The sequence below is a fragment of the Sturnira hondurensis genome, unplaced genomic scaffold, assembly GCF_014824575.4.
Source record: "Sturnira hondurensis isolate 20B ecotype Veracruz unplaced genomic scaffold, ASM1482457v3 Scaffold0008761, whole genome shotgun sequence".
Lineage (NCBI taxonomy): Eukaryota > Metazoa > Chordata > Mammalia > Chiroptera > Phyllostomidae > Sturnira > Sturnira hondurensis.
In genome coordinates, this window is record NW_028081392.1 from 1,793,804 (window position 1) to 1,809,468 (window position 15,665).

General features: G+C 42.7%; 1 protein-coding gene and 1 pseudogene across 5 annotated transcripts in view; one reads left to right on the top strand and one right to left on the bottom strand.

The window, feature by feature from the left end:
• Positions 1 to 15,665, bottom strand: part of ASCC1 (activating signal cointegrator 1 complex subunit 1) — a 152,379-nt gene that overhangs the window by 136,372 nt on the left and 342 nt on the right. For 3 of the 5 annotated variants that reach the window (XM_037055838.1, XM_037055839.1, XM_037055837.1), the window contains exons 2-3: positions 14,033 to 14,176; positions 12,554 to 12,653 (exon numbers count right to left, since the gene is read on the bottom strand). In XM_037055838.1, coding sequence (XP_036911733.1) covers positions 12,554 to 12,653; positions 14,033 to 14,144 — 212 coding nt within the window. In that variant the 5' untranslated portion in view covers positions 14,145 to 14,176. Of the gene's footprint in view, positions 1 to 12,553; positions 12,654 to 14,032; positions 14,177 to 15,465; positions 15,585 to 15,606; positions 15,664 to 15,665 lie in introns of those variants that run through there. The other 2 variants (XM_037055840.1, XM_037055841.1) reach the window with 2 other exon arrangements.
• Positions 3,208 to 3,384, top strand: LOC118993517 (uncharacterized; annotated as a pseudogene).

A 15,665-nucleotide genomic window follows, 5' to 3' on the forward strand; every position in this document is an offset into this window, starting at 1 on the left:
CCAAATGAAAGAACAGTCAAAACTCCAAAAAAAATAGCTAAACAAAATGGAGACAAGCAATCTATCAGATGCAGAGTTCAAAACACTAATTACAAGGATGCACAAGGAACTTAGTGAGGACCTCAACAGCATAAAAAAGATCTAGTCAGAAATGAAGGATTCACGAATTAAAATAAAGAACAATTTACAGGGAAACAATAGTAGAGTGAATGAAGCCTAGAATCAAATCAATGATTTGGAAAATAAAGATGACAGACTTCCAGGAGGATGGAGGCATATGTAGACATGCTTTGCCTCCTTGCACAATAATAATAAAGATCAGAACTAACCTCGAAACAAAAAAACACCCAGAACTGCCAGAAAATCTAACTGTATAGAAGTCTGACAACAAAGGATATAAAGAAGCTATATTCATCCAGATGAGTAGTAGGGGCAGAGACAGGGAGCTGGGGAGGAGAGGGTGCCATGTGATAGCAGTGGCGAAGCAGTGGCAGCACCAGCCAGCAGAACGGGTGCTCATACTTTCACAAGTGGTAGGTAGAAACTGGGAAGGATACCAGAGGAACAAGCAATGCTAGCACCAAGCCAAACCACATAACCCAGGGTTCCAGAGCCAGGAAATAAAACCTCCTAACTTCTTGCCGCAAAAACCAGTGGGGGTTGGGGAGTTGGGACAACAGAAGAAACTGCTGGTCTATCAGGAGACTCCATTTAAAGGGCCCACATGGTCCTAGAACATATGCAAACACACCCACTTTAAGAATCACCACCTGGGCAATAGCTAGAGGGATACCAGTCACATGCAGGAAGTGGGTGAACCATCTGGAAACAAGGTGAGTACTGAGTAAGTTTCCAGCAGGCAGGCAGCTGCAATATCCCCTCTCTGATCGCTCCCCCATATACGAGCAAAAAAGCAGTGCATTGAATTGCCCCACCCTGGCCCTCCCTTTCCCCTCTCTCTAAAAATAAGTAAATTTTTTTAAAAAAGAAAGAAAGAGCCCTGGCTGGCGTAGCTCAGTGGATTGAGTGTGGGCCTGCAAACCACATGATCGAGTTCGATTCCCAATCAGGGCACATGCCTGGGTTGTGGGCCGGTTCCCAGTAGGGGACTCACGAGAGGCAACCATACATTGACACTTCTCTCCTTCTCTTCTTCCCCCTCCCCTCTAAATTTAAATAAATAAAATTTTTTAAAATAGTTTTAAAAAAAGAAAGAAAGAAAGAAAACCAATTGGACTTAAGTGCAAAGCCAGGAAAAATAATATGAATTAAGACTGAAAAATGCAGGGCCTGCTAATAAGTCATGTTCAAGGTTTTGGCCATTATTCTAATGGAACATAATTCCATCTTCAATGGAAGGATGTTGATGGATTTTAAACAGAGGTAGTAAAATAATCAGATTCGCCTTTTTAGAAGATCATTTCACTTGCTCTGATTGGAAAAAGAGCAAGAATCAATGTATAGAACCAATCAGTAAGTAGGCTATTTGAAGTAATCCAGAAAAGACGCAGCAGGGTGTCAGCAAAGAGATAAGTGATGGATTCAAAAGACACTTAAAAGGCTGAATTAATAGGACTTGGTGATATGTATGGAATGATGACACACTGAAATGTAATCAGTCCTTATAAATTCTAGGACATACACAGCCGGTCAAGATGGTGGCATAGGTCAATGCAGTACTCCCATCCTCCCACAACCACATCAAAATTACAACTAAACTACAGAACCACTGTCATTTCATAACTGCTTGAAATCTAGCTGAATGGAAGTCCTACATCAAAACTGGTAGAAGGGGCAGAGATGCAGAACAGGCTGATCCTACAGCCATGTGTGACAGATAAAAATAGGGAGGAATATCTCAGTTACGGAGGTACCCCCTGAGAATTGAGGGATCTCAACCCCACACCAGACTCCCCAGGCCAGGGTTCCAGTGCCAAGAAGAGAAGTCCCCATAAATTCTGGTTGTAAAAACCAGCAAGGAATGTTACTGAGTGAAAAGGACCCACTTGAGTCCCAGGCAGTGCCTCCTAAAGAGCCCACTCACAGACTTACTTATACTCACTCACTCTGAGCACCAGCTCTGCAGCTCAAAAGACACCAGGAACATATTGAGTGGAACTGAATTGCCTGGCATCCAGGCCAAGAGCTGGAAGGACAGCTTTCTTCCAGACAAAAGTGCCAGCAGAAGCTATCTTTCCTTCACTGAGATATGCCCCTTCATTCCCCCACAGAGCTGGCTGGCAGGTGGATGCCATATATCAGTCTCCATCAACCTGGCCAAACAGGTGGGACTGTTTGTCCCACCTGGTGATTCCCTGAGACCCGGCCCCATCCAACTTTTGAGCCTACTCAAGCTGTTTCCAGAGGATTTTCCATACAAATGGCCCATCTGGCTCATGCTTCACTTTCCTAAAATCTATAAAACAGGCAGCATCTCCGCCCTGACTGGTGTGGCTCAATGGATTGAGTGTCGGCCTGTGAATCAAAAGGTCACAAGTCTGATGCCCAGTCACAGCACATGCCTAGGTTGTGAGCCATGTCCCCAGTTGGGGGTGTGCAAGAGGCAGATGACTGATGTTATCTCTTGCACATCAATGTTTCTATCCCTCTCTTTGTCCCTCCCTTCCCCTCCCTCTAAAAATAAATAAATGAATAATCCAGCAGCATCTGGCTTCATCTGGCTTCAGTCTGCCCAGTACCTCTTGCTAAGTGGCCCCAGGCCAGTAACTAGCAGCAGCCAGCCTTGGTTCACAGCTTGGCCTTGCCTGGGCACCTCCAATCCCAGCACAAGCAACAGCTCTCTGTAGATAGCTTTCTAATAGCTCATGCCAGGAGGTCCCAGGCAGAGCACAGGCAGTGACTGACCTTGGCCTGTACCTCCCGAGGGGCCCCAAAGCCAATGCACCTGGTGGAAAGCCCATGAGCCTAGGAGTAAACCCCTCCCATCAAGGCTCACCTACAATGGGGGGTGGGTATACACAGCTCACGCCACTGTGGACAAGGTGGGAGACCTGGAGTGCCTAGCTTGGGTGATCAAGGAGGCTGCACCACTGGACCCTACAGAACACCTACTACATTCTACCAAGACCAGAAGACTTAGCAGCTCCTAGAAACAAACACAGGGTGGCAGCCAAAATGAGGGGACAAAGAAGTACGTCCCAAATGAAAAAAAAAAAACAAACAGAACTCCAGAAAAAAAAAAAACTATTCCACAGCTACTGGTCTGCAGCTGTTCTGATGATGGTGGCAGTTGTGGCAGTTGTGGTATTCCTCTGTGGGAAAGGAACTGTTACACAGTTAAAGACCTCTTTCTTTTTTTTTTTTTAAAGATTTTATTTATTTATCTTTAGAGGGGAAGGGAAGGAGAGAGGGAGAGAAACATCAATGTACAGTTGCCTTTCGTGCGTCCCCTGCTGGGAGTTGGCCTGCAGGGAACTGGCCTACAACCCAGGCATGTGCCCTGACTGAGAATCGAACCGCGATCATCTGAGTTAAAGACCTCTTTCTTAACAAAGCTGAAAGTGGACATGTGTGTGACAGACACAGGGAAAAAAATAAGTAAACAAAACGAGACAACCGATTACTAGGTATAGAGTTCAAAACACTGGATATAAGGATGTTCAAGGAACTCAGAGAGAATTTCAACAGCATAAAAAAAGGACATGGAGCCTGGCTGGTGTAGCTCAGTGGATTGAGCATGGGCCCGCGAACCAGAGCATTGCAGTTCGATTCCCAGTCAGGGCACATGCCTGGGTTGCAGGCCAGTTCCCAGCAGGGGACACATGGGAGGCAACCATACATTGATATTTCTCTCCCTTTCTCCCCTTCCCCTCTAAAGATAAATAAATAAATTTTTTTTAAAGATTTAAAAAAAAAAGAACATGGAAACCATTAAAAAAACAGTCAGAAATAAAGGATATACTAACTGTAATAAAGAATAATTTACAAGAAATCAACAGTGGAGTAGAGGAAGCCAAGAATCAACTCAGTGATTTGGAATACAAGGAAGCAAAAAATAACACCCAATCAGAACAGCTAAAAGAAAAAGGAATCCATGTGCTGGCTGTGTACCTCAGTAGACTGAGCAAAGGACTGAGAACCAAAGAGTTGCACCAAGTCAGGGCACAGGCCTGGGTAGCAGGCGGGGCAAGTCCCCAGTGCGGGGCATGCAAGAGGCAACCACACATGGATGTTCCTCTTCTCTGTCTCTCTCCCTTCCCCCTCTCTAAAAATAAATGAAATCTTTAAATTAAAAAAAAGGAATCCAAAAAAATAAGGGTAGTGTAAGGAACATCTGGAACAACTTCAAGAAAAGCAACAAACATTCACATCATAGGGGTGCCAGAGGAGAAGTGAGAGAGTAAGAAATTGAAAACCTATTTGACAAAATAATGACAGAAAACTTTTGTAATTTGGTGAAGAAAACAGACATATAAATCTAGGAAGCACAGAGTCCCAAACAAGATGAATCCAAAGAGGCCCTCATCAAGACATTTATTTAAAATACAGAATGTTAGGACTTCCGCCAAGATGGAGGCATAGGTGGAAACACTGTGCCTTCTCCCACAACCAAGTTTGGATACAACAAAAGTTTTGGAGAACTAAGACACACCCAGAGACCAGAAAACCGAATTATACGGAAGTCCGACAGCTACGAACCGTTCAACGGGGACGGTAAGAGAGGCAGAGCCAGCAGCGGAGCAGGGTCGGGAAGGGCAGACCTAGGAGCGCAGGCAGCCCGGATCTAGTCGGGGTGCGGGGCAGACTGACCAAGGTCGCACATTTGCACGCAGTGAGACGGGCCACGCAGGCCCCAGGGGGAGAACCCAGTGGTGGAGGGCTGACAGCGGTGGCACACTCGCGTGCAGTGGAGCGGGGCGCGTGGCCCTGGTGACAGTGGTGGCTGCGGTGCTGGTGGGGGTCACAGAGGCGGGCGCTGGAGGGAAGCCTTTGTCCCTCTTTGACCCCACCCCCACATACAACGTCACAACCCAGCAACTGAGTTGCCCTGCTCGGTTTGAAAACCTAGGGCTCCGTTCCTGCTACTTAACAGGCACGAACAGCCAAAAAGATGGTGCAAAAACTCAAAGTCCCAGAGCCAATAACTCTAAGCGACCAACAGATTGCCAGCCTCTCAGAAGCCCAATTTAAAACACTATTTATCAGGATGCTCACAGAATTGGTAGAGTACAGTCACAAATTAGAGGAACTTAGTCACAAATTAGAGGAACATATGAAGGCTAAACTAATTGAAATGAAGGGAGATGTCCAGGAAACCAATAGCGATGGAAAGGAAAATGGGACTCAAATCAAGGGAGTGGACCAGAAGGAAGAACGAAACATCCAACCAGAAAATAGTAAAGAAACAAGAATTCAAAAAAATGAGGAGAGGCTTAGGAACCTCCAGGACATCTTTAAACGTTCCAACATCCGGATTATAGGGGTACCAGAAGGGGGAAAGAAACAGCCACGAGTGGAAAATGTATTTGAACAAATAATAAAGGAGAACTTCCCCAGTCTGGCAAAGGAAATAGACTTCCAGGAAATCCAGGAAGCTCAGAGAGTGCCAAAGAAGTTGGACCCAAGAAGGAACACACCAAGGCACATCATAATTACATTAGCCAAGACTAAAATGAAGGAGAGAATCCTAGAAGCAGCAAGGGATAAGGGGACAGTCACCTACAAAGGAGTACCCATCAGACTGTCAGCGGATTTCTCAAAAGAGACCTTACAGGCAAGAAGGGGCTGGAAAGAAGTATTCCAAGTCATGAAATCCAAAGACCTACAGCCAAGATTGCTTTATCCAGCAAAACTTTCATTTAGAATGGAAGGACAGATAAAGTGCTTCTCAGACAAGGTCAAGTTCAAGGAGTTCATCATCAACATGCCCTTATTATATGAAATGCTAAAGGGACTTATATAAGAAAGAGATGATGAAAAATATCAACAGTGAAAGGACAGCAAACACACAGTTATTGACAACCACACCTAAAACAAAAGCAAACCAGGAGGACAGCTAGATCAGGAGTGGAACCATAGAAATGAAGAACACATGGAGGGTTAGAAACAGGGGGGTGGGAGGAGGAGAAGGGGGGAGAAGGCACAGAAAATAGCATAGATGGTAGGTAGAAAATAGATGGGGGGAGGGCGAGAATAGTGGGGGAAATATAGAATCTAAAGAAGTTGAGACACGTGGTTATAAACTAAGGGGGGAGAAGGGTGGGGGAGGGAGTGTGCGGGTGGAGGGGAATGAAGGGGGGAATAGAACAACTGTAATGGTATAATCAATAAACTATATTAAAAAAATAATAAATAAAATAAAATAAAATACAGAATGTTAAAGACAGAGAAATCTTAGCAGCAGCAAGAGAAAAGAAGTCATTAACCTAAAAGGGAGCTCCCATAAGAGGATCAGCTGAGCCATGACGGGTGTGACTCAGTGAACTGAACAGAAGCCTACAAGCTGAAAGGTCACCAGTTTAATTCGCTTTCAGGGTGCATGGCTGGATTGCAGGCCAGGTCCCCATGTGGGGGCATGCAAGAGCAACTAACTGATGTTGCTCTCCCTCTCTCTCTCCCTCCCTTCCCTTCTCTCTGAAAACAAATAAAATCTTTTTAAAAAATTGTCTACTGATTTCTCAACAGAAACATCTCAGGCTAAAAAAAGACTGGCAAGAAATATTCAAAGTGATGAAGAGCAAGGACCTACAACCAAGATTGCTCTACCCATAAATCTATCATTTGAATCAAAGGACATAAAAGAGCTTCCTAGACCCAAAAAAAAAAAAAAGTTAAAGGAGTTCATCACCACCAACCAGTATTACATGAAATGTCAGAGTCATTTCTAAGAAGAAAAAACAGATTAAAATATGAATAATAAAATGGCAATAAATATATATATTATTTATATATAAATAATATATAAATATATATCAACAATTGAATCTAAAAGACAAAATAATTGAAGAAAAGATGGGCAGCAAAATCTCAGACATTGCTCATAGCAGTATTTTATGAATATTATCTCCCTAGGCAAGGGAAACAAAAGAAAAAATAAACAAATGTGACTATAACAAACTAAAAAGTTTTTGCACAGCAAAGGAAACCATCAACAAAACAAAAAGACAACCCACCAAATGAAAGAACACATTCACCAATTCATCTCAAAAGGAGTTAACATCTACAATTTATAAAGAACGTTCAAAACCCAACACCAAAAAAAACAACCCGTTAGCCCTGGCTGGCATAGCTTAGTGGATTGAGCGCAGGCCTGCAAACCACACGGTCGTGGTTCGATTCCCAGTCGGGGCACATGCCTGGGTTGCAGGCCAGTTCCCAGCAAGGGACACACCAGAGGCAACCGTACATTGTTGTTTCTCTCCCTCTCTCCTCCCCTTCCCCTCTGAATATAAATAAATAATTTTTTTTAAGAAACCGTTAAAAAATGGGCAAAGGCACCAGGTCCTGGACCGTACACAAACCCACCCACACAGGAATCAGAACCAGAAGGGCCCAATATAGTTGTGGGTAGTGGGGGAAGTGACTGAAATCCAGCTGAGAGTGGAGCAAGTGCCATTGTTCCCTCTCGGACCCCCCCCACATGTAGGGTCGAATGCAGCAGCAATGTGGGTTGCCCCACCCTGGTGAACACCTAAGGCTCTGCCCCTCACTACATAGCAGGAGTATCAAGACAAAAAAATTGGCCCAGATGAAAGAACAGATCAAAGCTCCAGAAAAAATACAACTAAGTGACAAAGAGGTAGCCAACCTATCAGACACACAGTTAAAAACACTGGTAATCAGGATGCTCACAAAATTGGTTGAATTTGGTCGCAAATTAGATGAAAAAATGAAGACAATGCTAAGTGAAATAAAGAAAAATGTACAGGGAATCAATAGTGATGGAAAGAAAACTGGGACTCAAATCAATGGTGTGGACCAAAAGGAAGAAAAAAACATCCAATCAGAAAAGAATGAAGAAATAAGAATTCAACAAAAATGAGGAGGGGATTAGGAACCGCCAGGATATCTTCAAACGTTCCCACATCCAAATTATAGGGGTACCAGAAGGGGAAGAGGAAGAGCAACAAGTGGAAAAGTTATTTGGACAAATAATAAAGGAGAACTTCCCCAATCTGGCAAAGGAAATAAACTTCCAGGAAGTCCAAGAAGCTCAAAGTCCCAAAGAAGGTGGACCCAAGGAGGAACACACCAAGGCACATCATAATTATATTACCCAATATTAAAATTAAAGAGAGGCCCTGGCTGGTGTGGCTCAGTGGATTGAGTGTGGGCCTGTGAAGCAGACAATCACGGTTCAATTCCCAGTCAGGGCACATGCCTGGGTTGCAGGCCAGTTCCCAGTGGAGGACACACAAGAGGCAACCATACATTGATATTTCTCTCCTTCTCTCCTTCCCTTCCCCTCTAAAAATAAATGAATCTAAAATAAATAAATTAATTAATTAATTAAATTTAATTAAAGAGAGAATCCTAGAAGCAGCAAGAGATAAGGAGGCAGTTACCTACGAAGGAATTCCCATCAGACTATCAGCGGATTTCTCAAAAGAGACGCTATAGGCAAGAAGGGGCTGGAAAGAAGTATTCCAAGTCATGAAAGGCAAGGACCTATATCCAAGATGACTCTATCCAGCAAAGCTTTCATTTAGAATGGAAGGGCAAATAAAGCGCTTCTCAGATAAGGTCAAGTTAAAGGAGTTCATCATTACCAAGCCCTTCTTATATAAAATGTTAAAGGAATTTCTCTAAGAAAAAGAAGATAGGACTTCTGCCAAGATGGAGGCATAGGTGGAAACACTGTGCCTTCTCCCACAACCAAGTTTGAATACAACCAAGATTTGGAGAACAAAGACACAGCCAAAGAACAGAAAATTGAACTATATGGAAGTACGACAACCGGATCAGTAAGAGGGGCAGAGCCAGCAGCAGAGCAGGGACAGGCAAGCAAGATCCCCCAACCCCAGGCATCCAGGCAGCCCCGCATTGGGCGGACCCAGTGAGGCTCGGAGCGGCGGACTGACCGCAGTCACACATTTGCACACAGATAAACTAGCATAGTGAGCAGTGGGACAGAATGCACAAGCCCCAGCCTCGAACTCAGCAGCAGCAGACTGACCACAGTCGCACATTCGCGGGCAGTGCGACAGACCGTGCGGGCCCCGAGGGCCGCCACTGCTTTCCCCTGACCCCACCCCCACATACAGCATCACAACCCAGCAACTGAGTGGCCCCACCCTGGTGAACACCTAGGGCTCTGCTCCTCATACATAACAGGCACGAACAGTCCAAAACATGTCTCAAGAAGAACTCAAAGCCCCAGAACCAATAACTCTAAGCGAAAAAGAAATAGCGAGCCTCTCAGATGCACAGTTCAAAACACTGGTGATCAGGATGCTCACAGAACTGGTTGATTAGTCACAAATTAGAGGAACATATGAAGGCTAAACTAATTGAAATGAAGGGAAATGTACAGGAAACCAATAGCGATGGAAAGGAAACTGGGACACAAATCAAGGGAGTGGACCAGAAGGAAGAAAGAAACAACCAAACAGAAAAGAATGAAGAAACAAGAACTCAAAAAAATGAGGAGAGGCTTAGGAACCTCCAGGACATCTTTAAACGTTCCAACATCCAAATTATAGGGGTATCAGAAGGGGAAGAGGAAGAGCAACAAGTGGAAAAGTTATTTGAACAAACAATGAAGGAGAACTTCCCCAGTCTGGCAAAGGAAATAGACTTCCAGGAAATCCAGGAAGCTCAAAGAGTCCCAAACAAGTTGGACCCAAGAAGGAACACAACAAGGCACATCATCATTACATTAGCCAAGATTAGAATGAAGGAGAGAATCCTAGAAGCAGCAAGAGATAAGGGGACAGTCACCTACAAAGGAGTTCCCATCAGGCTGTCAGTGGATTTCTCAAAAGAGACCTTACAGGCAAGAAGGAGCTGCAAGGAAGTATTCCAAGTCATGAAATCCAAAGACCTACAGCCAAGACTGCTCTATGCAGCAAAGCTTTCATTTAGAATGGTAGGGCAGATAAAGTGCTTCTCAGATAAGATCAAATTCAAGGAGTTCATCATCACCAAGCCCTTCTTATATGAAATGTTAAAGGGACTTATCTAAAAAAAGATGAGCCCTGGCTTGTGTAGCTCAGTGGATTGAGCTCAGGCCTGCGAACCACACAATCGCGGTTCGATTCCCAGTCAGGGCACATACCTAGGTTGCAGGCCAGTTCCCAGCAGGGGACTCACGAGAGGCAACCATACATTGATATTTCTCTCCTTCCCTCCCCTCTCTAAAGATAAATAAAATATTTAAAAAAATAAAAATAAAAAAGAAGATGAAAAATATGAACAGTGAAAGGACAGCAAACACAGTTATTAACAACCACACCTAAAATAAAAACAAAAGCAAACTAAACAAACAACTAGAGCAGAAACAGAACCACAGAAATGGAGATCACATGGACGGTTATTAACAGGAAGGGGGAAGGGGAGAGAGGGGGAAAAGGTACAGAGGATAAGTAGCTTAGATGGTAGGTAGAGAATAGACAGGGGGAGGGCAAGAATAGTATGGGAAATGTAGAAGCTAAAGAATTTACAAGTATGACACATGGACATGAATGAAAGGGGGGAATGGGGAAGGGGTGTGCAGGGTGGAGGGGAGTGAAGGAGGAGAATGGGACAACTGTAATAGCATAATCAGTAAAATATATTTTTAAAAATGGGCAAAGGACCTGAATAGGCATTTTTCCAGAGTACACACAAATGGACAACAGACATATGAAAAGATGCTCAACATCACTAATCATCAGAGAAATGCAAATTAAAACCACAGTAAGATATCACCTCATACCAGTCAGAATGACCACCATCAGTAAATCAACAAATAAGTGCTGGCAAGGAGGTGGAGAAAGGGGAACCCCTTTGCACTGTTGGTAGGAATGCAAACTAATGCAGCCACTGTGGAAAACAGTATGGAGATACCTCAATAAATTAAAAATGTATCTACCTTTTGACCCAGTGATCCCACTTCTGGGAATATATCCAAAGGAACTCAGAACACTAATTTATAAGAATATAAGCATCCTTAGGTTTACTGCAGCATTATTTACAATAGCCAAGATATGGAAGCAGCCCAAGAGTCCATCAGTAGATGAGTAGATAAAACAACTATGGGACATTTACACAATGGAATACTATTCAGCTGTAAAAAAAAGAAAGTTTTACCATTTGCAACAGTATGCTGGACCTAGAAAACATTATGCTAAGTGATATAAGCCAGTCACAGAAAAATAAATACCATATGACTTCACACATATGTGGAATCCAATGAACAGACTGAACTAATAAGCAAAGTAAAGACAGACTCACACATAGAGAGCAGGATGACAGCTAAGGCTGAGGAGGTTAGAGGGTGGGAGGGATTGATCAAAAAGGAAAAAGGAGCCCTGGCTGGCATAGCTCAGGATTGAGCGAAGGCCTGCAAACTGAAGGATCGCAGTTCCATTCCCAGACAGGGCACACGCCTGGGTTGCAGACCAGTTCCCAGCAGGGGACGCACCAGAGGCAACCATACACTGATATTTCTCTCCCTCTCTCCTTCCCTTCTCCACTAAAGATAAATAAATAAAATCTTCAAAAAAAAAAAGGAAAAGGGATTCATGGACATGGACAACAGTGTGGTGATCATGGGGGGAGGAGGAGGGCCTGAGACTAAATGATAATGGAAAAAAATACAACTAAAAAAATTTTTTAATTAAAAAAATAAATCATTACCATCAATAGAAAAAATATGAGTAACACAATGGTAATAAATATATACCTATCAACAAATGAATCTAAAAACAAAATAAATGAAGCAGAACAGAAAAACTCACAGATGCAGAGAACATTTTGATGGTTACTAATGGGAGGGGGATTGGGGAGACGAGTGAAAAATGTGAAGGGATTAACAAGTACAAATTAGTACTTACAGAATAGTCATGGGGATGGATGTAAAGTACAGCATCAGGAATATAGTCAATAATGTTCTAATAACTATGTATGCTGTCAGATGGATACAAGGTTTATGAGGATGATCACTTAGTTAAGTTGTATAATACTGAATCATTAGTGTATATACCTAAAACTAATATAATATTGTATGTCAACTATAATTTAAAAATTAAAAAATGAGCCCTGGCTGGTGTCGCTCAGTGGATTGAGCACGGGCCTGCAAACCAAAGGGTTGCCAGTTCGATTCCCCAGTCAGGGCACATGCCTGGTTGAGGGCCAGGTCCCCAGTAGAGAGCACATGAGAGGCAGCCACACATTGATGTTTCTCTCCCTCTCTTTCTCCTTCTCTTCCCCTTTAAAAGCAAATAAATAAAATTGTTTTAAATGATTAAAAAAATAAATTCTAGGATATAAAACCCAACTATCTTCTCATCAGTAATCAACCATCGCAATTAAGTATGGAAGAAAGGAGAGTCAGCTTCCTGCTGAGTTTCCTGGAAATGCCTCCCAGGAAGCTGCCCAGGGCTTCACTCACTTGTAGAGCAGGCTGGGGGCCCTCAGGGTACACTGGAAACCTTGTTCGGTCTGCACCACCTCGTAGCCATCACAGGGCTCTTCTGCACACTCCACGAAGCCTGCACAGAAACCATAACATGTTGCTCAGAGCTGCTGCTCTGTGGACAACAGCCTTCTCCTTCTCAGCTGTCCACCAGTCTCAAGGTTTAAAAAAAATAAAACACTCATACAAAGAAAAGCCAGACATTTTACACTGCAAAGCACTGCTCTAACATTTCTTGTGACATGCTCTCAGAAGAAAAATAAAGAATAAGAAACACATGACTATTTCAAATCTTCCTGTCTTGGAACCTTGGAAAAGTAGTATATACATCCCACTGTTTCTCCCAATTGTTTTCTCCCAGAAAGCTAAGACATAATTTTAAAAGCTTTACTGTTTTTTTACAGAGATGTAATTCACATAACATAAAATTTATCCTCTTAAAATGTACAACTCTGTTGTTTTTAAGACACAAAATTCCTCCAGTGCCTAACGTATGAGTGATGCTGGGAGAACTTAATAATAGCAGAGACAAAGTGAAATAAAGGAGAGCAAAGGCCCCGGGGGCATAGGGAAACAATGGGAAACATGAGGGGGATGACTAAACTACAAGGCTTAGGACCCAATGAAAAAGCTTATAAAGCAAAAGGAAAAGAAAGCTGAGAACATGAAAGGCCCTGCCCATTTACGTATTAAAGTAAAGGCCAAGTTAATTAGCCTGAAAATATTTATAACCCATCTTGACTATTTAGGTTTTTTTAAAGATTTATTTATTTTTAGAGAGAGGGAAAGGGAAGGAGAAAGAGAGGAAGAAAAACATCAATGTGTGGTGGCCTCTCCCATGCCCCCTAGTGGGGACCTGGCCCTCGAGCCAGGCATGTGCCCTGACTGGGAATGGAACCGGCGACCCTTTGGTTTGCAGGCTGGCACTCAGTCCACCAAGCCACACCAACCAGGGCCTGCTTAGTTTATTTCTTAAAATTATCCCTACATAATAATAAAGTTGTGAATTTGGAACTGCCTGTATATGATTACAAAGAAGAGAAAAATAACAGTAAGAATAGCTAACATTATCGGGCACTGGATAAAATACTTATGTTCATTTACTTCAATAATTTATATATATTACTTCACAACTTTACAGATAAAAGAAGTTACTTTTGCCACAGAATATTAATGGTTAAATTAATAGTTAACTAAAATAACCCCTTATTACACTTAAGCCTTTGTAAAAAGATGAAACATGACTTATGAACTGCAACTGAAAACACTTCAACAACTTGCATAGTTCAACAACTCAAACACATCTGTCCCCTTGATGTCAATACAAATCTGTGAAAAGCCAATCATTTCAAATTTCCCTACATAGAAAGAAACACAATGAAACAAAACAAAGGACGGCTTCTACAATACAGAGAACTTTTACTTCTAATCAGACCAAAGAGCAACTAGAATTACCTTGATAGAAGTCCTCATCCTCTTCTTCATGTTGGTACGTCTGTTCTTGAATGGGATTCTTCCTATAAATCCGTCCCCCAATTCTTATAAGCTGTGGGCGCAGAACTTCCATGATATGTTCCCAAATAATATTCCAGTGAAATCCTGAAAAAATAAGTAATCACCTTACCTTTTGATCAGAGAGAAAAACCAGCCCTGGCTGGTGTCACTAAGTAGAATGAATATTGGCCTGAAAACTGAAAGGTCACCAGTTCGATTCCCACTCAGGGCACATGCCCCGGCTGCAGCCCAGGTTTCCAGCTGGAGACATGAGAGGCAACCAGTTGATGTTTCTCTCCTTCTTTCTCCCTCCCTTCCCCAATCTCTAAAAAATAAAAATCTTTTTTTAAAAAAGAAAAAGAAAAACCCTCTTTCTATTATACAGATCATTATGTAGGCCTGAAAGGACATAATTGGGCATCCACTCACAATACATCCTAAGCAGAAGCAGCACTATTTCCATTAGACCTCCCTCTTCGTAACCTGTTTTAAGTCAACCAGGGCATTTTCCATTACATATTTCATTCCTGGCTCGTGCTACACAGTAATTTGTAAACTATTCAGAACTCCAAAAAAAGGTGATTGAAAGATTCTGAGCCCTTCATATATAGCCTGTCCATGGTTTTGAAACAGAGTAGAAGTCTGTTTATTACTTTAACCTAAAAGGAGTAAAGTGCAACCTTCTGTGTTTAACCACTTGCAAAGTGTTTCACCCTGTCTGTGCAGCATGAAAATTGAGAATTAAGGATATTAATACACTTATTTATCCTTGGGGGGGGGCGGGGGAACCTCTAGTACTTTCAGAAGTACATGAAATATACACCCAACAATTAGATCCAGTTGCCTATGGAAATCATTAAAATATAACCTAACCAACATGGTTCTTCAAACCAATACATTGCTAAGGGGAGGAATCCAATTTCCAGAGACCACTGCCTGACAAAATGCACCACTGCCTAAGAAGCCAAGCATCTAGTCACAACTCAAGGAATCAATTCAGGAAACAAGAGTTGTTTATGAGCTGGCTGTGTTTAAGTTCAACCAATGTTCCTACCACATAGGTTGGAGAGTCTTGAAGCCCAAAATACAGAGTTGCAAAGAAAACAGATCAATCCCTAACAAATACACTAATAGTCCAACCCTCAGCGACTAAGTCGCTTTAACTGGTAGTTTTACAGAACCAAGGAGCAATTTGTGTTGTGAGAAATAACATACAAGGAAAAGAGACCTGAATGGAGAAGAGGGAACATAACTAGCATAGTTTAATGATACTCCATCCTACTTTTTCCAAGACCCCTAAAAAAAAAGTTCTCCACAGATTTTAATGTCACGGGCCCTCAGACCAGGAGTTCTGGAAGAGTTGCACACTCTTCCAGAAACTGCACACTCCTCACCTGCCCTCCCTATCCTGCCGACCGTGGGTAAGAAACTGCTCAGAAGGGGAATACCCAATTTAACCCTGCTACGGGGTGGTGTGTGGAGGGAAAAGAAAGCAGAAGCCTTGAATCATAAAAGCGAGCAAGAAAGACAAGTACTCCAATGTAACCGAAGAGGGCTCCGCTGCTGCAGGTAACCCGCGGTAAGGAGAGGAGGT